Consider the following 22,699-nt stretch of genomic DNA (forward strand, 5'->3'; position numbering starts at 1 on the left):
GTTCAAAAACAGTTATATCATCCCAGTGTTATTTTAACATAGTATTTTCTGTGACTGATCCCAAGAAAATTTTACTTATCAAACCAATAAAACCATGTAGTCAACAGTTTACAAAAATACATCTTTATTGTGTTTCAATGTTCTTGCATGATACAGATACCTAGTCATATAAACTTAGTCTTTAGGATAAATATAAATTAAACAAACATAGGAAACTATACACAAATAAGCAAAACTGCTGGAAAAATCCATCCAAACCATGAAGCCTTATTAAAAATGTACACTGGGATGATGAAACTGTCTTAAATCTGCACATTCTGAAGATTAACTGTAGCTGAACATAAATGTTTACAGAAGCAATAAAGGACAGAGTGATAGGGAATAAACTCAGCTCCACAGACAGCGAGTCAGGCAAGTGAGACAACTCCATCTGACACTCCAGCAAAGCACCCTCCTCGTGTAAGCAGCTCAGGTGCTTGTCCTCACGCTACAGGGTAATTCCAAAGCAGCTGCAGGAGAGTGTGGCCGGAAGATTCAGCAGTCACATAACGTTACAACACGAATGCCAGAGGATCCACAGAGGAGGAAAACATCCACTTCAGCCCCAAAAGCCTTTCCCAGAGCCCTAACTCAAAACCAGATTACTAAAAATGACTAAGGATCACCACAAGTCCTGAAAATTCACAACTGTAGCAAAATATACACACACACATACAAAACCCAGAAAACTTGCTTAATTTTAGAATAGAAAGTTTGAACATTAACCTTGAGAGAGGATATGATATTGTGGCTAAAGTACCCAAGTTGGGACTGGTCTGACATGTTTTCCCTATAAATTTTGAGATCTAAGTCCATGAGAGACATGAGATGCAACTTTCCTTAGTCTTCTCTTGTAGGGGTGCACAAATGCCAGGGACCCACTGCCACAAGTCTCCCAGTGCCTTCTTCAGGGCTGCAACAATTCAAACAGCTTGTGGGATGGTGCCAAGAACACCAGGCCCAAATCACACAGAGGGCCAAGTTTAGCCCTGAGAGTTTCCATTTCTTCCTAGGAACCAGCTGCACACCAGCACTTCAGAAACGGGAGGACTGCCTGTGACCCCCAGCAGAGACGTGTCTCTGAGCTCAGTGGCGAAGACAGCTGTCACCACTTCCCGGAAGGTGCACACAGACCCGGACTCCCACGGTGGGGTCAATTACGAGGCTCTGAGGCTGTGGGGCTGCGAACTGTGGACATGAGGTGTGACTTGTAGGTCTTGCTCAGGCCCGTCATCCAGAACTTGAGCAGCTTGACATTGTCCTCCTCCGATGCTCCGAGGATACTCAAGAGCTTCTGCGTGTCCTCTTTGGGTCGACTGTCCACCTTGGTGAATTTAAAAAGGACCTTCACTTTGCTGTAAAACAACAAAAACAAAACACTGAGATACCACAGCACAATCACCAGAATTCTGGTCCTGGGGCCTAAATGGCTTCAAGACCAGCAACAGCTCTGTAAGCAGAGCTGGAATTCAAACACTCAGAAGAGAGAGCAGAGCCAAGTGGTAGCTCACACCTACACACTTCACAATCTCTCATTTGCCCATCAGTTCTAACTCCGGGTAATATGGCTGGTGCATCAAAACGGGAAAAAAAAGAAAAGAGTTCCCTAATTCATGAAAGAAATTGGTTGCTCCTAAGCTTCACTGTATTATTTGAAATTAGGACAAAGTCTGGCTAAATTTGACAAAAAATTACTAAGATGGCAGGAGGAAATCAAGTAACTTGCTTTACTAAAAAGGGAATATCTGTTATCTGACTTGCATATTTTAAAGTTAATTAAGCAACAAACATAACTGCTTCCCTCGGAGGCAGGCGTCACCCCCATTTCACAGAGGAGCAGCCTGAGGCTTGGGGTGCTGGGCCACTTGCTCAAGGCCACTCAGTTAACATAGTACGTGGCAGAGGTGGTACCTGAACTCACGCTCTTAACTTCTACTCTACACCGCCTCTCCCAGTGGCCATGGCCTCGCCTCCTGCTCTGGACACAGCTTCCGGTTTTCTCAGCAGAACACACTGCTGCTGGCAGCCCAGCCTCCCCAGACAGAAAGGCCCTGGGAGCCAAGGCAGTGAGCGCTTACTTCATCCACTCCTCCTTGAGGCAGACGAGGCACTGGTCGACCACATCCACAGAGAGGTTCTGGTTGGTCAAAGCAGCTTCCACCTTATTCAGGATAGTGGGGCCAACTGGGAACAAGGGCAGGGCCAAGGCAGGATGAAGGGGGTCAGCACAGGGGGAGCGAGGGGCACCCTTCTTCCCACTTCCCTGTTCTAGTGAAAGGCAGCCTCACTCCGCAGCACCCACCTCGGTCTGCGGCTACAGGACTTCCACTGGTCACCACAAACTCATACTTGCTGAGAGACTGGTCATCCTCACAGCCGACTGGGTGGAGGGCGGAGCGAGTGGCTGTATGGACCTCCACTACGACAGCAAATTCTGTGGCAACACAAAACACACTCTTCACCCCTTAACAAGCCCATCTCATTCTGCCACTCCAAATTATCTCAGACCAACTGGGGAAAAACTCCCATCTCCTGAGATCAATGCTTTGGCATTTACAACCTTTTGTAGTTTATTTGTGAAGACAGTTAAGGATTAACTTTTCCCTCAGTTAAATTAACAATGTATTCTAGTACAACAACTACTGATTACTTTATATCCCTCAGTTCACTTGATACTAAACACCCCTATGGGAATCATGCCACTATTACCCCCATTTTATAGATAAGGAATCAGACCCAGAGAAGCTAAATGACTTGCCCAAGGTCACACAGCTAGCTGTGGTAAGAATTTCAAGCCCATCTCTGAAACCAGAGCCTATGTTCCAAACACTACCCAGAACCAGGGTGCTGCCTCTTAGGGACTCAGGACCCAGCTTGGGTGCTGAATGCAGGCAGCTCAGGGCTGCTGGTGCCAAACGCTCTGCCGACCAACCTTCTCTCTGCCTCTGAGAGCAGTGACTGCCTCTCATGGATGTGCTCAGACAAGTTACTGACTTGCCTGCGGAGGCCAGAATTTGCACCCAGGCTGACTCCTGAACTCCCCAGACCAGAAGATGAGGATGCTGATTAGCGTCCTGGTTCTCTGCCTAGAGGAATAAGCTTGTCAGCGCTGAGGGCAGAGCAGGGCTGAGAAAGCCCCATTGTACTAATGAATGTAAGGATGGATTAAAGGCATAGAAAAGGAAGAAAAAAGTTGGTGAAGACAAGGGAGTATGAACGGAGAGCAGTGTGAGAGGAAAGGAAGACCAGAAGACTTGCGGACTGTGGAGGCACGCTATCACAGTCCAGCAAGCCTCCTGAATCTCCACGGCATCACTGACTCACTCACAGGAGGCACTGCGATCCTCTGATGTCCATCTGTGTTGTTCCCACCCCCAGGACTGTGACCTGTTCCCCATGCCTCAGCAAGCCACCCTTACCATGAGGTTGTCTAGTCCAACCCTCACCCATTTTAAAAACAGAAAACAGAGGCCCAATGCCTCCTGCCTCGAGCCCAGCAGGCAGCGTCCTCAAATCTAAGCTCCAGTTCCACTCCTGAGCCGAGGTGTGGGGACTCAGGTCGGACGGGAAAGGCACGCACCTGAAGACAGCACGTGGGAAGGGATCTGCACGTGTGGGCTGAGCCCCAGGAAGTTGCACCGGTAGGCCTCCTCATACTGGCTACTGTAAGGGATGATGCGGACACAGCCCACGGGCAGCATGGTCTAGAGAGGACAGAGCGACTCAGGACTGACAGCAGCTGGAACACCCCTGCTCTGCCCGTCTCCACCATCCACACCCACATGCCCTCTGTAGCTCAGTTCAGAGCCTGCCTCCTCTCCGGTGTCCCTGCTGACTCAGCCCCAGCTCTCATCCTGGTACTCAGTCAGACAGGACTCAGGCTGCCTCTTGCTCTGCAGTGTTAACTCTTACATTATTCTTTGACTTCTCAGATGCTTGTCTCTTCCCTCATCCCACACAGAGATCATAAGTTTTTTGAGAGACTGTCATATTCATTCAGAGGCCTCAGAGGCCTAGGCAGATGGCAGGTATGCACACTGACAAACACATCAGAGCCAGACCCAGGCCTTGGCACCACTGAACCTCTGGGACAGAGACAGCACGCCACACCCACCCCAGCCGACTCATCGAGACCACTGTGTGGAGGAACGCACGGTGGCCAAGACCTGCTGCCACAGAGGCTGCGAACCACTCTCAGGGCTTCTTAGAGGGATTCAGATTGGGGAAGGGTAGACAGTAGTTAGTCATCAATCTATCAGGACACAGACACCTTCCACCACAAATAAAAACCATCACTGCCATTTTTAACAGTGGAGAAAAAACACAGATCTTAGATTCAGGCATGAACCTTGGCAATGAGCCATCAATGCATCCTACATTCACACCTAAAGTCAGGATTTTTAAAAAAACTACTAGGCAAATACCATCCTGCTACAAAACACATAAGAAAAAAGAACTCTTACCCGAAGAACTTCAAAGGCTGACTGGACCAGGTCCGCATCTCTACTTTTCCAGATCACCTGGTTCCCCATGAGCACATGCCAGGCCAACATGCGAAAAGATGGGGCACCCAGCACCTGAAAAATATAGTTCTGTGCTTTCCGCCCTGAATCTCCTCTCCATTCAATGGAATTCATTTGTGCGCTCATCAAGAAACTTTCTCTGTATAGTGAAGGAAGACGGGTCAGCAGAAAGTCACTCATCCTCTTGGGGAGGCTGGGTGACTTGCCAGAGGTCAGAAGGAAACAGGTAAGTCCCTGGATTTGCACCTAAGAGCCTGACCCCAAAGGTCTTGCACACTTTTAAGATCTTTTTCCCCGTTTTATTTTCAGAAACTCAAAGCACAAGAAGCATTAGCTTTCTGCAACATTTACCTTCTCTCTCCATACACACTTTATTTTGCTGAACCATTTGAAAGTAACTGGCAGGCTTCATGACTCTTTAACACCCACGAAAAACAAGGGCTTCTCCTACACAACCTCAAAACATACCACATTCAGAAATGCCGCCCTGATGTAATAAACCCAATATCCAGAGCCCCAAACCTCCGACAGTGCCCTTTACAGTGATCACTCGTTCAATCCAGGAGTCACTCAAGGATCATGACTGCTCCATTGTCCTGTCTGTATTCTGCTTTCATCTGGAACGGCCCCTCTCTCCAGCCCCTTCTATTAACTTCCACGACACTGACATTTCAGAAGAGTTCAGTCTGCTGTCTTATGGCACACAAACATGGCCAAAAAATAAAAAACAAAGGAGGCTACCAAACCCCATTAGCCTCAAAGTACTCCCACCTCCAGTGGAATTCAAGATTCTTTCCAACTTTAATCCACGTTAAGCAATCAATGAGGATGATTTCAGCCAAATACATGATTTTGATGGATGAATGTTTTTCATCCAGAAGCCCCCGCATCTGCTGTTAAATCAGTTTTTACTCCATTTTCCAAAATAGAAATAACTATCTGCCGATAAAATTCACGTTGTAAAAATAAATACTGAAAAATATTATAAAAAAGGACAATCTGTCCTCATAATCTAGTGAACCCTTCCTCCTGTCTGACCAAATTTTGTTGTGAGAATTTTGTCTTGTCTTTGATATGAATATATAAATACAGGGCACCACCCTATACAATATATTACAAGCTTGTTTTCTCGTACATAACGATATTCCATTGTTTGGATGTAATTACTATGGTTGGACACTCAGAGTGTTTCCAATTTTTTGTAAGAATGACTAATTTTCAATTTGCAAAGCATTTAGGCTGCATGCAAACCAATAGTGCTGTTCAATTCCTTTACAAGGTTCTAGAATGACAAGATTAGAGGACCATGAGAAGCCAACCATCCAGGCCTTTCTTTAAAGAAAACGCCTACATCGTCACTAAAAGGAGAGTATTGATCCTTTGGCTCAGACACCCCAGATGCCCAACGTTGTCTTCAGCTACCCACCAAGAAGGTTCTTGGTTACTCCTAACCACCCAGGCCCCACTGGGTCTTGAACATAACAGGCCCCAGGACAAGGTGTGCTGGAGATGAGCTGGAAGGAGAGGACTGGGCTCTTCTCCTGCGTTTCTGCCCAGGGCTCCACCCCTCCACTGCCTACCTGCCTCATGTGCCGCAGGGACTTAAAGACAGACAGCTTTCGGGGCTGCCAGTTTCCACAGTCTGAAAGCAAAGAAGAATCTGTTGGGCATTTGGTCAGCTCCCGCCCTTCTGCACCCTCTGGCAAGGCAAGGGCTTTTTCTTCTTCAGCCTCAGAGTTGTCCCAACTTTCTGATTCCTCTTCTAAGTCTGCAAGATGGATGACAAAGACAGTTACAAAACATGCTGCCCCTGGATTCCTTCGTTCCCCCAGATGCAACAGACTCACTATGTGACCGCTATAGCCTAAGGCATCTCTGGTTAAACCAACCAGAGGGTTACTGGTTTCTAGTTTTGTACAGCTGTTTATACCACCTGTTGCCCTCAGAGCCCTTGGGGGTGCGGGGGTGGGGAGGTTCAGTCTGCTGTGTCCTCAGCCCAGAGCCTCACCCTGCACTGTAAGGCAGGCACCTGCGAGACAGCGAGCTGTCTACTGTCGGCGGGAAAATTCAAACCAAGATCAGAGCAACGACAGCTTGTATTTACCAAGCACGTCCTCAGTCAGGCACTCTTCTAAGTGCCTCCACACCTTATTTCATTTAATCCTTTCAATTGTCCTGACGGCAGTGGTATTCTCCCCATTTTACAAAGAAATATTTGTTAGTTCAATTAATCTTCGTGACAACCCTCACCAATGATGGCATCTTCACTCCATGACACAAGTGAGACTCGGGGGAATGGGCCTTGCCCGTGCACAGAGAACACATGAGAGCAGCAAAGCCAGGATCTGAAGGCAGGTCTGTCCGACCCCAAACCCCTACGCTCACCTTCTCTGTGACGAAATACAATCCAAGACACAAGAGCAAACCCTGCATGCCTGCATCTCTCTCTCTCCTAAAAGTGACAAGATTTCTTGGCTGATCCTGATATACAGGGCACTTTGTGCAAATAAATCTCACCAACAGATGACCCTTGCCAACTTCACTAGCCTAGAGATTTGTAATCACTACCACAATAAACGGCTCTAGGGCCAACTGATCCGTGAGGACGTGAAGGTGGGGTGCAAGGATTTGTCTTTTCTGAGCATGTTCTGCTCTTGTGGAAACTCTACTCCCTTTTTCTCTACTCAGGAAAAGCACATTTGAATGCAATGTGTGCAAGTCACTTGACTACAAGAGTAACCTGGACACGGCTCCAACTTACTAAGAAGGTCAATCATTTGCACACCGAAGCGCATCAAGTGTTATTAGTAACAAACTACACACAACACACATCACAAGTCTGGTTTACCCAACTCCACAGCTGAGATCATGGACCTAGATCACCAGAAATCAAATCATCTCTGAAGGAAAAGCACAGCCAGGACTGAGACGAGAGGTTCCCAGGCCAGTGTATGCCGCACCAGAATCCCCTGGGAAGTTACTTCAAACACACAGGACCCTGAGCCCCAGATGTGGAGATGTGATCATGAACCTGAGCAGGGCTGCCCAGCTAGCAGGGAGGTCTGGGAACCACCGCCCTTGATGGAAACCTGGGGTCCAAGCGAAGCGTAACATCTTATTGCTAAAGAGCAAAGGATGAGACTGTCTAGAAAGGCCGAGCATGTGGTTATCATAAAACATGGACAAGAAAACCTTCAATCAATCCTCTCCGACTGACAGCTCTAAGAGTGGGTTTTCCCAACCTGCCCGGGGTAACAGACTCTTTCATGTGACTCTGAAGGAAATGAGAGAGGAAGTCACAATACAAACACCAAGAATAAAGGGCAAGCTTTCACAGATGCTCCTCCTGGGGTTAATCATCCTGGGACCCCCTTCGTTAGCTCTTTCTGCTGGAATGGAGGAGGGTTGGTGGCTGTCAGATGGCCCGACGGTCACCGCAGGCAAAGGCTTGCAGCACAAACACCTCCCAGCTCACCCGCAAGCTTTTCCATCTGGACCAAGGTGTCCTCGGTGGGTGCGCCTTCCAGGAGCTTCTCAGTCAGCCGGCTGCCGCATGCTTTCAGGAGCCTGGAGAACAAAGCACCATCTATGAAGTGTTCTTGCCAAAAGAAAAACTGAACCCGAAGCCAATCAAGCCTCCTCATCTAACTACCAGTTTACAAAAAATATGGATATAAAAGAATGTGTTGAGCAACACCATGAGGATACAATCAGCTGAATCCAAAAGGGGAACTCTACAGGACAAACGAAGACGCAGGTCCTCCAACTAAACGCATGGGAAACCCAGGGGTGGGGCACAGGAGGAACTGCCCCAGGCTAAGAAATTTAGAACAACCAACGTACTGTGCACTGGTGTTCTAATCCCAACTCACAAGTCATTTCTGAGGCAAAGTGAGAAAAGTGAACATGGATTGGGTTGGATGATACTAAAGAATTAGTCCATTTTGTTGGATATGATAATGGTTTAATGGCTGAAACAATACAACTAAAATTGCTTTAAAAAATATTCTAGTAAAAAAAATGAGACAGATGAAAAAGCAGTAAAATGTTGATAACTGGGCCGGCCCTGTGGCGTAGCGGTTAAGTGCTCACGCTCCGCTGCTGGCGGCTCGGGTTTGGATCCCAGGCGTGCACGGATGCACCGCTTGTCAGGCCATGCTGTGGTGGCGTCACATATAAAGTGGAGGAAGACAGGCACAGATATTAGCCCAGGGCCAGTCTTCCTCAGCAAAAAAGAGGAGGATTGGCATGGATGTTAGCTCAGGGCTGATCTTCCTCACAAAAGAAAAAAAAAAAGGTTGATAACTGCATAAGTTGGATGATGGGGTGTGTAGTTCACTGTACTATTTATTCTACTTTGGCTCTGTTTGAAAATCTCCCTAATAAAAATGATTTTTAAGACAGGATGAATTCTATGTCAGGTGGGGGAGACCGACACTTTCTCTTTAGCTTGCAAGTCCTCAGGAGATGCACTCAAGGATCTGTACTTGAGAAGTCTCCTCCACAGCAGGCCCTCATCTAGACGCCGACATCCCAGACTTCACGCTGACGCTACACAGAAATGAGAAGTGGGGGGAGTCTTTGGAAGGAGTATATCTTGCAATGGGAGGAACAGAAAACAATCTGTGGCCAGAGGACAGACTGGTGGTGGTTTTCAAGTATGTCCACAAATTCGTTGACACTTCTCCCCTCAAAAGATGGAGACTAATCCTCTCCTCCTGACTCGCTGGGCTTAGTGACACGACACATGTCTAACAAACAGCATGTGCTAGAGTGACTGGCTGTGACTGCCGAGGCCGGGTCACGAGACTGTGCAGATCCCACCTCCTTCTCTCCTGGATCACTCACTCTGAGGGAATTCAGCTCGCGTGTCCACATGGTGAGGAGCTGAGGCCTCCTGCCCATAGCCAGCACCAACTTGCCAGCCCTGTGCAGGAGCCAAACCTTCAGATGACTGCAGCCCGGCTGACAAAACTGAGAACCTGAGTCAGCCACCCAGCCAAGCCACTCTCCAATTCCTGACCCAAAGATGCCACGTGAGATCCATGTTTACTGTTGTTTACAAAACAGGGAGGTGATCACTGGTCTTGATATAGGACAACATTTTAAAAATATCACCGGGCAGTGAGTTCCACCTAAACACATCTTGCTCACACTCGGGGGAGACATCAGAGGGAAAGGAGGACTGTGGCCAGGTCAGTGCTCACTGCCGGTATACCCCACAGAGGCACCCAGCAGACTTCTCCCCAACGTAGTGCGCAGACCCACAAACACACTGGGACTGCTCTCATCCTAGAGCTGCTAAGAGACCTGAGAATCTCGTTACCAAGCAAAGGAGGTGTGCAGGCACGCCCACAGGTTGTCGTCGCTCGTCAAGGATGTCAGGGAACGGGCGGCGTTGCCATTCCTTTGGTGCAGGAATGGTGTAAAAGCTGTGTTCATCCTCTGGGCACGCTGTGGGCATCCAAACTGTTCCGCTTCAAATACCTAAAAAGCAAAGGGAAGGGGTAGTAACCCTTTAACAAAACAAAACCAGCCGAACAGCCTAGACCCAGCTCGTCCACAGCCAACTTCACAAATTCTACTCCTGAACTCTGTCCCATTCTGCTCTCCTGATGCGGTGTATAGAAAGTGCCACCAGTCTCATAATTCCAAACAATGGTTTTGCTTCCCCAGCTGGATTAGAAGCTACCTGAGAAGAGGAATCGGTTAAGAATTTCTCTGTACCCCCTCCTAAAACCAACTCATTAGGCACTTGATGGGGATTGTAGTGGCACGTGTGCTCGAGGTGGTCATTAGTGTTGTTCTCCAAGTGCTTCCGGTCCTGCCCCTGCCAGACACCCAGAGGCTTTCACTACCTGGACCCTACGTAGGTGGGACACGTGACCCATTGTGGCAGTGTGGTGAGAGAAACAAGGCCCTCCAGTACCCTCCACGCCCTCTAGCAGGCAAACGAGCAACATTCCAATACTGCTCCACCTGCCAGGATGACAAGGAACAGATGCCCTTCTTCCCTGCAATGGACACACAACGTGAACAAGAAATAAACTCTGTGGTTTTAAGCCACTGAGGTTTGAGGACTGTTTGTTACAAGGGATAACCTGGCAAAGCCTGAGAGATGTAACGCCACAGCTGGAAGTCTGTTAGGCAGTGGGTCTGCAACATGATTAAGGGACAGGTTTCTGAAACAGAAGTCAGAGGAAGCAAAAACACAGGGATAAAACCAGGGACTCCGACTGAAGAAGTCAGAGCAGAACGAGAACCAGGACAACAATGGACTTGAGAGATATCAGTAAAGCAATCAGAACTAATGGCTGCGAGGCTTATCACCACGACCTGACTCTGAAGCCAGCAGACTACAATTCAGACAGAGCGGCTGCCGCAGGACTGCAGGAATAGGTAACAAAACCGCCAGTGCTCTCACCCTCCCTCAGTGTAAAGCTCCTCCCCCATGGCCACCACTCCCCCTTTATCAGGCCTCACCTTGAGTGCCTTGCCCTGGAGTTCATCGATGATTCCTCGGATCTTCCCAAGCAGGAAGGGCCAGGAGTTGATAAGGTAAATGCGGTCCATCATGATGGCAATGATGCTGTACCAGCGCTGGAAGCCCCTGGCCAAGCTGTCTTTGATGAAGAAGGTGTGGCTGAACACAAATCCGTGCTGCTCATCCCCAAAGAAGATGGGGCCTTCGCGGCCAGGGCAGACCTAAGACAAGACAACAGCTACTCCAGCACACAGTGCTATCAAGTCAAACCCGCCTTCTCAGCCTTCTTTCTGCACTAATTAGCCAGCGTTAATTATAGGGACAGTGGGAGGGGTGGGGACGAGAGAGGAAAACTTTGCTTTCACCTGCTCCTGGCATCAAACTTTCTAAAGATAACATTTGTTATCATAAATGTAAAGGCCAGTAAAGTAGGTTCATTACTTTTTTCTACCTTGTGCTATAAAGAACACCTGTACAAATATATCTATCTCAGACTCAAATCTGCCAATGTCACTCACCTGGAATATACTGGAGCACTGGCAGGTCGAAATTGCCACTGCAGAGTCCATATAATAAAATCTACGTACTTCATTTGTAGCAGAGAACTCAGGTCTCCCTAATGACAACATTCACTGTTTCTTTACACATAATTCTATCAAACATGATCATCTGTCTGCTAGCAGATTAGCAGTAGGAAATCAAAAGGAGGGAAACCAGGGCTGGCCCGGTGGCGTAGTGGTTAAGTCCGGCACACTCTGCTTTGGCAGCCCGGGATCACAGGTTCAGATCTCGGGTGTGAACCTGTGCCACTTGTCAAGCCATGCTGTGGCAGCGACCCACATACAAAACAGAGGAAGACTGGCACAGATCTTAGCTCAGAGTGAATCTTCCTCACAAAAGAAAAAAAGGAGGGAAATGGCTGAAGGTAGGCATACAGCAACAGTAAGAGAGAACTAACAGTGGGGAGCTCAGCGTGTCTGATCAAGTGGGTACAGCGACAGGAAGTTTCAGTAACTGGATTATGAATTCTTTGTGACAGATAAAAACATAAAAGCTAAGACTCGAACTCAACAACAGCAGCCACATAGTTCAGAAACAAATCGATCCACTCTTCAAAGGCTCTGAGAGCACACGATGCATCACAGAGGCTTGTAAAGATGACTGAGACAACAAGAAAGGTGACGTTTGATGTGGTGACCTACACATCCCAGGAATATTTCATATCTTAGAAATACGTCAGGGGCCGGCCCCGTGGCTTAGCGGTTAAGTGTGCGCGCTCCGCTACTGGCGGCCCGGGTTCAGATCCCAGGCGCGCACCGACACACCGCTTATCCGGCCATGCTGAGGCGGCGTCCCACATACGGCAACTAGAAGGATGTGCAACCATGACATACAACTATCTACTGGGGAGAAAAAGGGAAAAAAAAAAGGAGGAGGATTGGCAATAGATGTTAGCTCAGGGCCGGTCTTCCTCAGAAAAAAAACAAAAAGAGGACTGGCATGGATGTTAGCTCAGGGCTGATCTTCCTCACACACAAAAAAAAGAGAGAGAAATATATCCATGAAGAATGCACAGATAACAAAAGTTTGGTGTTTAAAATGATAAGCTAGCAACCATTTGGAAGACTAGAGCCCAATACAACCTATTCTGGAATTCTGGAGAACTGAGGCTGCCCAGTGGTCCCCGCTCACTGATCTGCCCGTCCTCTTCACGACAGGACTGACTTCCGTCTTCCTTTCCATAACCAACACTGAACTTGCTCAGTGCATCCTGGAGTGTGGAGGAGACTCCCGCAGAGACAGGCCCCTGCCCGCTCCCTGGAGTCCCAGGTGCTCACCTCACAGCTCAGGCTCCGCACACAGGCCTGGCGGACAATGCTGAAGAGCTGGGGGTGGTTGGGGTGCTGGTGACTGACATACTTAATGGAGGTCTCTTTATCATGGCTGATATACCCAGGATGCCCTGCAGCAAGGGACCGGCAGCCCTGCCCACAAGAAGGAAAAGAAAACCAGTTATTTGGGAAGCAGGCAACACATTTTCCTACTCTTATGCAGATCAGAAGTAGAAAACTCGGGCCGGCCCCGTGGCTTAGCGGTTAGGTGCGCACGCTCCGCTGCTGGCAGCCCGGGTTCAGATCCTGGGTGCACACCGGCGCACCGCTTCTCCGGCCATGCTGAGGCCTCGTCCCACAAACAGCAACTAGAAGGATGTGCGACTATGTACTGGGGCTTTGGGGGGAAATAAAATAAATAAATAAAATCTTAAAAAAAAAAAGAAGTAGAAAACTCAATCTGTTTTCTATAAAAAAAAAAAACACAACTGGCTACTAGAGCTATACTTATCTGAGGATTTCAATGTTTCCTGAATGTGAAAACATTCACAGGATCACAAGGTCTGTCAGAGTGTGTGAGTAACAGAAGGAATCTGGTGAGCACTTACGTAACACGTATTGTGAAGAACTCCGCATACATCATCTTATTTAATCCAAAGTGCAACCCTATGAGATACTTAGCGAGTGCAACCCTATGAGATACTTAGCGAGAAGCCCCATCTTACAGAAGGCACAAAGGCTCGGAGCTGTGAAGGGGCTCCCACAGTGTGCTGCGCTGGTCTCTGTCCTTGGTGCTGACATGACCACTCAGCAGGGCTCAGGAGGATGCCACAGACTTCAGGGTTGGCGTGGCAGCCCGAGACCACAAGCTCAGACTCCTGTTGCGGAGACTGGACTGGACTGGCAGTCGCCGCTGCTGCCCCTCTGGAGCCACTGCCACTTTGGGGCTGAGGTTGTGCATCCTGGAGGCTGCCTCCACCCGGGACTGTGCACAAGAGACCACTGAGGCAAGCGCCTCCCTGCAAGATGTAGGACTCCTTCCAGCTCAAGGACTCTCCTCCAGGAGGCTGCCAGCCCAGCCGTCCTTCCTTCCTTCCTCTTCGTCGCAGGTGTAAAGACTTGTTCACAGCCAGAAGGCTCTCCCACCTTCTGCTCCCACCCCTTGATTCCTCACAGGTGTTTCCAGCAATAAACCAACCTCATGCACACTGTCTGCTTCTCAGAGGAACCACACTAAGGCAGCTGGATTCCTGCTCACACTGTAGTGGCAGGTCCAACTCCACCTCTGGTTTTGGGTCCTATCCCAGGTCCTTCTGAAGAAGTGGCCTGCTGAGGGAACTTAAACTCCCTTCCCCAGAGCTCACGGAGCAGCACAAAGAGGAACACGCAGGACCCTGTGAGAAGGAAACACCCCGAGAACACCGGACTGAGGGAACCGGAGCCCAGGATGGGCCAGTGTGTGAACATGAGTATGCAGAGGGGACGGCTGAAAGGCAAACATGACGGTGGTGGCAACTGCTGGCAAACAGTGGTTGAAAAAGCTAAAGCTGGGATGAAGGGAAAGAACTAAAGGGACATGAAAAGGAGCAAACACATTCCACAGGGCCCACGGAGAATGGTCTGCACACACCACCTTAAGACCACACCTTCTGTGAGGTCACCTTCACTGCACCACAGGGCCTCCCGTCCACCCCCCAGGAGGTCACACACAGCACAGGCATGAGCCCCTGTAGAGAAAAAAACACCCCCAACACCACCAGAGACACTTGCCTCACACATGTCTGACTTTTTGGGTCCTGGGCTGCTGGACTCTGCGCTGGTCCCTTCTGCTGGGCTGTGAGCACGGATCCGACTGCTCATCTGAATGCCGCCTTCCTCCTCCTCAGCCTGTTCGCCCTGGCCAGGGCTGTCCCCATTCCCCGCGCCCTGTGGAAGCGGGGCGTGCAGAACCTCTGTGCAAAAGAGAGTGCGGGGGCCGTGGAGCTCGCAGAAGTGACAGAGAGCGACGATGGCATTCATGGTGCTTTGGAGATGGCACAGGGCCTGCATGGGGGGAGGTGGGGAAACACCATCAGCTGGTTGGCACGTGTTCACACCACGGAACTTGCCAGCAACTCTGGAGAACAGGAACTGGGCAGGTGCTGTCAACGTGCTTCCTGTCTAGCAGAGGCAGGTGACCTAGCCAGACAGCACTGGTTGAGCACCTACTCTGTGCCAGCACTGCATCCAGTGCAGGACAAACAAGACAGACAGACACGGTCCCTGCCCACAGGGAGTTACAACAGAAAAGGAAAAACGTAATTCAAGATCACGCAGAAAACCCTTCAGCTTAGAACTGTGATAGCGCTGCGAGTCAGACAGAAGGGAACACTCACAAGTGACAATGTAGCAAAAGCCACCGGAGGAGAGGTTGAGCCCTCCCCATGTGCTGGGCGATGCTACAGGCGAGACGATGCCCTCATGGAGCTGACCTTCCAGGAGGGAAGGGACCACAAGAAACTGCTTCCTCGCACGTAGTGACAGTGTTAGGAAGGGAAGTCCAGCAGGCCCAGGGCAGAGAATCTCCGTAGGAGGTGGGATGCAGTTCTGGACTGAAGGGCTCCCCGAGTGACAGCTGAAGAATGGAGGGAGCCATGGAGGGCTGAGGAGGGAACACAACTGGGGGTCTGAGCGTCTGTAGAGTTGGGGGACAAACGCAGAAGACTAGGAAGAAGTGCATTTTAGGGACCCTTCCAGGCCACGGTAAGACCCCGCAATTTCTTTAGAGATTGGAGAGCCTTTGGTGGGTTCTGATGAGAAACATGATAAATTTGAATCTTACTTTAAAAGGATCAGTCTGGAGCTGTGCAGAAAACAGACTTTAGGAGCCAGGGTAGAAGCAGGGAAACCAGCTGAGATATCCCCACTGTTTCACGTGAGAAGAGGGTGGTCTGGGCTAGGGTGGGCAGTGAAAGGCAGTGATGAACAGTCAGATTGTGACTGTATTCCCAAGGCAGAGCCAGCAGACTCTGCTCATGGGTGGGCTGTGGAGCATGAAGGAGCGAGCAAGGCTGTCTGGACCAGTAAGAAGGACTGTGGAAGACGGGAGGAGGAGCAAGTGAGGAGGAGGCCAAGAGTCAATGCATATGAAGCCTTCAAGTAGAGATGGTGACCACAGGCAGCAGGAGATGGGGGTGGAGCTGAGCAGGGCAGTCAGGGCTGGGCAGGATGGGAGCCTGCGCCCCTAGAGGTCAGATGTGGAGGGGAGGAGGAGCTGGCCAAGGTGACAGAGAACCACAGGCAGTGTGGCCAACTTCAGCGTCACCCCAGAGACCATGTGAGCAAAGTGCGAATCAGGAGAGCAGCAGAGTCCTGGAGGAGGCAGTGGGGGAGGAGACCCAGCACACAAGCACAGAGCTGGGCTTGGGCAGCAAGTGGGGCAGCTTATCCAGCATAAGGGAGGGAGAGCAGCATATGTGGACACAGACACAAGTGTCCTACGGTTGGGAAAATCAGGGAAGGCTTTTAAAGGTGGGGGTGTGTCCACTGGGCTCTCACAGGCAGAGGAGGTCTGGAAACAAGAATACAAGAGCAAAGGGCCGGCCCGGTGGCTTAGCGGTTAAGTGCGCACGCTCCGCTGCTGGTGGCCCAGGTTCGGATCCCGGGCGCGCACCAACGCACCACTTCTCCGGCCATGCTGAGGCCGCGTCCCACATACAGCAGCTAGAAGGCTGTGCAACCATGACATACAACTATCTACTGGGGCTTTGGGGGGAAAATAAATAAATAAATAAAATCTTTAAAAAAAGAATACAAGAGCAAGGCACAGACGAGGGACAGTGACAGCCCAGCTTACCTGCCACGTGTCACACAGGAGGGTCTGGAAGCTAGGCTAAAGAGGGAACGTGTATTCTGCAGACCCACGTTGTCCAATACAGTAGCCATGAGCCATATGTGGCAACTCAGATGTAACTTAATTGAAATGCAAAGCCCCGTTCCTCAGTCTCACCAGCCATGTCTCAGGTGCTCACAGGCCACATGTGGCTCACGGCCACCATTTTAAAAGGGCAGCACAGATGACGGAGCATTTCCATCATCAAAGGTAGTTCTCTTGGACAGCCTTGCTCAAAACAATGAGGAACCATTTAAATTTCTGAATGTTTGAATAGTGGACTTTGGTCAGGATCCAAAACCCTCTTCTCTTTCGGGGACCCTGGCCCCCATTACGGAGCCAAAGAAGGTCAGACATCCTCTGTCCTCATCACCTACTAGGCAGGCACGGGCATAACCACAGCCTGGCCAGTCAGAGGTGCCTGCCTGGGACGCTGAACCCAGAGGAGGGAGGCCAAGTGCAGACAGTATGAACACGCACAGTGGGGGCAGGGAGTCCCCTGGGGGAGTGTGTCCCGGGTACAGCATCCTCAACAACCTGCTCATGGCCTGTCCCTCAATGTGCCCTCTGAGCAGCCTCCCTGCTGGCGGCTGTGCTCAGAGCCCGCTTCTCTAGCCTGCCCACTCACTCTGCCACCCACCTGAAGTTTTGCAATCAACCTCTCAGCTGACATGGCTGCCGCTGCACCTGTCCTCGTCCCTGAGGCAGGAGCTGGAGCTGGAGTGGTTACAGAGGGAATGGCAGAAGCCGACACAAACCAGACATTGGAAGAGAAAGTCAGCTGGGCCGACAGTGAGTCAGGCATGAGGATCAGACGGGAGGACCTGAGGGGTGCTGGCAGGTATGGAGAGCCAGGTATTGGGCTGTTCCTGGAGAGACGTGGGCAGCGGCAGAGGAGACAGAGTTTAAGAGACAGGAGAACATTTGGCTGGAAAGCCTTGCGAGTTCCATGGAGATTCTGGTCTGCAGTATCAGAGAGGGCAGGGCTGGGGGTAAGGTCTGGAACCCCTCCCAGACCTTCACTGGATTCACTCCTCCTGACCATTCAGCCTCTCCCTGCATGTCCCCTGCTCAGAAAGGCCCCCCTAATCAGCCCACCCAGAAGAGCCACTCACCTCCACCCCCAACACTCTCTCCCCTTCCCTGGCTTTACTGTACTGGAATGAACGTTCCCTGAGGGGTAGACTTTGTCTAGTCTACAACAGTTCCCGACACACAGTAGGCACCAAATTAATAAGTGTTGGATAATGAGTGAATAAAGGAGCTGCTCACAGAGAGAAGACAGCTGTCACAGAAGGTGGAGAGCTCATTGAGGGTATCTACGGGCAGGAGAGGTTCAAAAGCACAACCATGGAGAACGCAAGAGTCAGAGAGCCTAGTGTCACGGAATCAAAGAAACTGAATTTAAATAAAGGGTCCACAAGGCTCACTATGGTGTGCTCAAGGAACACGGTTTACAAATCCATTATGGAAGACGGGGTGATGCGACCACTGACGGAAGAAGGACCTCAGAAGACGAGGAATCGGGGCCCAGAGTCCAGGCAGAAGTGTTGACCCTGGAAACGGAGGCCATGGCTTCCTTCCAGAGGCATAAAAGGGAAGAGAAAGAGAAATAGGTTTCCTTCTAGAAAGACAGCCACGTGCAAGCAGCACCTGGCCAAGGCTCACCCCATCTGCAGAGCGTCCATACAAACCTTCACACCTAGCAGAATCACACGTCCACCACGCCGCCTAGGCCAGAGCACACAAGGCCATTTCCAAATGAGTCAGGCAGGGCAACCGCAGTCAGACTTCAGCTCTAAGACCCGACGTTCTCTAGGTGAGAAAAGAAAGCAGAGCTAATTCTAACAGCCATGGGCCTCGTGGTGTGAAAAAATTCAAGCAGCTTACAGCCAACCTTAAATCAGAACATCACCACAGAGGATGTGGGGATTCCCGCGGTTCTGAACCGCGTAGCAGGCCTCCCACCTTCTGAGCAGCAGCTGACAGCAAGTCGACACTGCAGCCCAAGCCTCAGCTGAAGTTTTACACCTCTACAGCAACGTTTCATACACGGTCTCCTGAAACACATTTACATGTTAAGTGTCTCTGTAAGACATACAATATTAAAAAACATAAAGTCCTCACCCTTCCAACTCTTGGTTATAAAGGGGCCGCTCTGGCAGCACCCACTTCACGCCAATGTAACCCCTCAGACCGAGGGCCTACAAGTTTTCCTCCTCAAATGAGAGGACCAGAGTGATGCTGCTAAGCTACTTCCAGCATCCAGGACCAACTTGGGCTACTCTTATTTTTTCTTTGGTTTTACAACAAAAGCACTCCTGCCTGACAAGAGTTCTGACTGTTTGGATCATGAGAGCCGCAGCCACTGGAAGGCAGTGAGACAACACGAGATAGATCACACTTAGCTGTGCAATCACACAAACCTACTGGGTCAGAAAAGCACCCGTCTCCAGCCCTTGCCAGCCAGGTGATGTCAAATATGTTACTTCATCTCTCTCAGCACCACCCTAAAGCTGAGAAACAGGCCAAACCTCCCTCTCAGAGATAACCACTACACATGGAATCAGAATTCTGTGTAGCAGGAGATTGGTCCCTTATTCACTCCCCAATTCCAATCTCTACCAGATGTTTGCTGAAAAAAACAATCTGGTTTGAGTATGCCTAACAGTTCTTCCTTTCCAACAAATGTTCTAGAATCCAAAGAAGAAAAAATCTTCCCCTGCCCAACTGTCTCTTCAACATTATACTCCAAGCAAGCATTCACCTACCTCAAAGAGCTGGGTCCTTGCCCACGAACATTATCTCCCTCCCACAGTGGCTGAGCCCCCCGACCGGGACAGTGACATCCAAATTATCCTCCCACTCCTGTGATGCGCCCGGATCTGTGTCATCCCCACTGCCCACGGTCTTCTCACAGGACCACGGATGATTCGAGATGCCGCTAAGTGGAACACGTGGCAATAAACTCGGTACTGTAATGGCTGTTAACCCGCGGTGCACATCAGAGCCCCGGCAGCTGCTTGAACGAGCCACCCGCAGGGGAGCCTCCTGCAGTGGGCGGCGGGGGGGGGGGGGGGGGGGGGGCAGCAAGCGCAGGAGGAAAGCGCCGCAGGGGGTTACTTCCAGCTCAGACCGCTCACGTGGTGCCTCTACTGTTTCCACCGACCTCACCTGGACTTCTGCTTACAGAGCTCACTGACCGGAGGACATTCAAAGAGCAGTGTCACGTGCCGCTATTACGCAATTCCTTGATGACAGCGCTGTAACCTAGTGCCTCCAGCACTTTCTCTGCTGTGGCAAAGAGACCCCTGCCACCCTGGATGGACACCATGGGTGGTGCCAGCTGTCCAAGGGCTGGAGAACCAGCACCTCCTTTCCGCAAGCTCCTCCTTGCCCTCCGCCTCCGATGGCTGCTGATGACCACCCTGGACCTCCACCCGCAGCGAGCCAATCCCTGGGCTAAACTCTTTCCAGGTGACAAGGATGCGTCTGACAGTCCCCAGCAGCCGGAGAAACGTCTCTCCTCCCCGGAGGACACTGATCTGGGCCTGCGGCTCCTCGAGTGCCCCTCAGAACGCTGGCCGGGAGAAGAGGAATTACGACCCTAAACCCGAGGGCAGGCAAAGAGCGGGCGGGAGGCAGGCCGAGCGCGCCTCACGGCCTCACGGGAGGAGGAGAGGCCGGCGACGCTGGCCAGGCCACCTTCGAGTTAACGGCTCCGCCACGCCCACCCCTCCCGCCTCAGGGCCTCGGTGCCCCTCCGCTCTGGCCCTCGCCACCCGGCGCTAACCAGCCCGCCTCGCACCGAGGCAAACCGCGGCGCGCCCCTCGGCTACCCGGAAGGCCGCCAGGCTGCCCCGCCCCTCAGGCCCCGACCTCTCCGCCCCCGGACTCGGATCCAGCGGCCCCCGCGGCCCCGCCGGCCTTTCCCCAGGCCCCCACGCCTCCACGGAGTACCCGACAGCCCCGCCTCGGGCTCGCGGGTCGACCCCGCCGCCTGGCCCCGGCCCGGCCCCGCCCCGCCCCGCCCCGCCCCGGACCGCACTCGGGCGGCGCACACCTCACCTCGGGCTCGGCGGCCCGGAACCGCCCGCGCCCCCGAGCCCCCGGCCGCCGCGCTCACCCGGGTCCCGCCGCCGCGCCCGCCGGGACGAGGCGCGTGACCCGGCCGGGCCGTACCATCGCCGCTCCGCGGGGGCGCCCCAGACCGCGAGGCGAGCGGAGCCGCGCCCGCGGCCGCACGCCAGAGGCGACTGCGCGAGCGGGCGACTCCGGGGCAGGGCTGGCAGCCGAAGGGCGTCCGCGCCGCCCTCGCCCGCCGCCCCGTCGGCGCCCCCACCGGGAGCTGCGGAATGGGGGAGCTGCGGAATGGTTCAGGCCGCCCCAGCTGGGGCCACTGGACGAAACCACTTCAAGAGGGGGGATGCTTAAATTAAAAAAAAATTTTTTTAAAGAGATTTGAGGAAAAACATAGCCAGCCAGGACTCCCGGTCCACACCGAAGAGGAAAAGAGAGAGAACGTCTTGACGTTATAAAGAGCGCTACAGTTTCTTTTTGTTTCATCGTAGGTTTTTATTAAATTGCCGATGGGCCCGGTCCGCGGTGGGACGTGCCGGCAGGAGGCGGGGCCTGTGCCCGAGGCGGGGCGGGAGTGCGCTGGTGCCTGACCTCCCCCACCCCCGCCCGCTCACCAACGCGAGCGGTATGTCCAAGTTTTTAAAATATGTCAGTAAGTAACAATGCTTTGAAAACCCTGGCGCCTGTTATTCAGTCTGTCTACTTAAAAGTTGACCTTAAAGCCGTCAGTGCATGACGTAATGTGGGTCCTTAGAGTGAGGAGCTGGAGAGAGGACAGAGACCCTGAACCGCAGGAAGCTGGGCTTGACCCGTGAGGCGGTGCTGCCACCTCGTGTCGGCGCGATCCGCAGGCCCTGGCCCCGCCGTGGGCTCCTCACCGCGGAGCGCCGGGCGCCGTGTCCACACTGCTGGTCGCGAAGCGCCGGCAGAACGCTCGGCCATCCTCCAGTGGACGCGCGCGGTTTTGTTTTTTAAGTCACCTAGGTCACTTCCTTCTCTCTCTCTGAAGTTCCGTGTTGTGAAGAGGGGGCGTGAGGACAGGACGAACTGCAGTTTGTTTTCTGCCGTCTTGTACTGCGGCGGTCAAGACCAAGGAGTATGGGGGCCAGCTAGGAGGTTAGGCGTCGCCGTCATGTGTTTAATTATTCTTACCAATCCAATTCCTCCTGACCCTGGACAGCACAGACAGGGTGGTGGCCAGTAAGTACGGGATAATTTCTGCAGAAACAACAATAAAAAACCCACAAGGGTATACTGATTTGGAATTCTATTTTTACTTTTGTCATCAACAGTTCAGAAACTTGAATTGTACTGAGGTTGCAAAATACTCTGAAAGCCTTAAAGGAAAGGTGCAAGAAAGTGTCTGCAGCCTCCTTGTGTGGCTGTGCCTTTCCAATTCCTAAAAGAAAACATTTCCACGTTGTCCAGGTGAACAGGATTCACCCTGAAAATGGCCACCACAGCAATTCTGAACGCGAATCTGATTAACTGAGTTCCACACTAATAAAAAAGAACTTACAAAACTTTCTGAAATTTTCAGTTACCATGACTGTTTTCATTTAACAAGAAGATTAGTTTTTTTTTTTTTTTAATCCACTTGTGTATACTATTGCTTCAATCAGGAAGACAGGAATATTTTTTTCTTTTCCGTTTTTTTTTTTGGTAATCTTGTTTTTTCCCATTTTCTCTTAGTGGTAGGTGGTGTTGAAACTAACATTGGTTAGTCAGGTTTTAAGATAAGAAAAAACTATATTTTTTTCATCTTGTAACTTTAATTCCAGGAATTAACTGCCTCTGTTTGTTAGTGGAGGCTGCTACCTTGCTCAGATTATCCTTATTTCTGTAATGATAGGCTAATGAAGGTCACAAG

At 51.2% G+C, this 22,699-nt stretch overlaps 1 protein-coding gene across 5 annotated transcripts; it reads right to left on the reverse strand.

Moving 5' to 3' along the window:
- Nucleotides 1-102: 102 nt before the first annotated feature.
- On the reverse strand, nt 103-20,979 carry FLCN (folliculin). 5 transcript variants are annotated; one of them, XM_058559501.1, is made up of 14 exons: nt 20,818-20,878; nt 18,718-18,809; nt 18,444-18,564; nt 14,649-14,921; nt 12,885-13,031; nt 11,046-11,267; nt 9,889-10,049; nt 8,038-8,129; nt 6,143-6,330; nt 4,503-4,616; nt 3,620-3,743; nt 2,342-2,473; nt 2,118-2,223; nt 103-1,394 (listed from the first exon to the last, which is right to left on the reverse strand). In XM_058559501.1, exons 4-14 carry the CDS (start codon nt 14,895-14,897, stop codon nt 1,193-1,195), a joined length of 1,737 nt encoding a protein of 578 aa, XP_058415484.1. In that variant the 5' UTR covers nt 14,898-14,921; nt 18,444-18,564; nt 18,718-18,809; nt 20,818-20,878; the 3' UTR covers nt 103-1,192. The 5 variants fall into 5 exon arrangements, with proteins under 5 accessions (XP_058415484.1, XP_058415486.1, XP_058415485.1 ...); XM_058559503.1 differs by lacking the exon at nt 18,718-18,809 and having other exon boundaries at nt 20,876-20,979; XM_058559502.1 differs by lacking the exon at nt 18,718-18,809 and having other exon boundaries at nt 20,818-20,880.
- Nucleotides 20,980-22,699: the final 1,720 nt, after the last annotated feature.

The sequence above is a fragment of the Diceros bicornis genome, chromosome 18, assembly GCF_020826845.1.
Source record: "Diceros bicornis minor isolate mBicDic1 chromosome 18, mDicBic1.mat.cur, whole genome shotgun sequence".
In the NCBI taxonomy this organism is placed as follows: domain Eukaryota; kingdom Metazoa; phylum Chordata; class Mammalia; order Perissodactyla; family Rhinocerotidae; genus Diceros; species Diceros bicornis.

Excerpts from the sequence above, each read along its gene's own strand:
- FLCN (XM_058559503.1), bottom strand. The coding sequence starts at position 14,897 with ATGAATGCCATCGTCGCTCTCTGTCACTTCTGCGAGCTCCACGGCCCC. Across the intron at positions 13,032-14,648 it reads AAAAGTCAGACATGTGTGAG|GGCTGCCGGTCCCTTGCTGC; the intron begins GCAAGTGTCTCT and ends TCTTGTGGGCAG. Across the intron at positions 2,224-2,341 it reads TCCTGTAGCCGCAGACCGAG|TTGGCCCCACTATCCTGAAT; the intron begins GTGGGTGCTGCG and ends CCTTGTTCCCAG.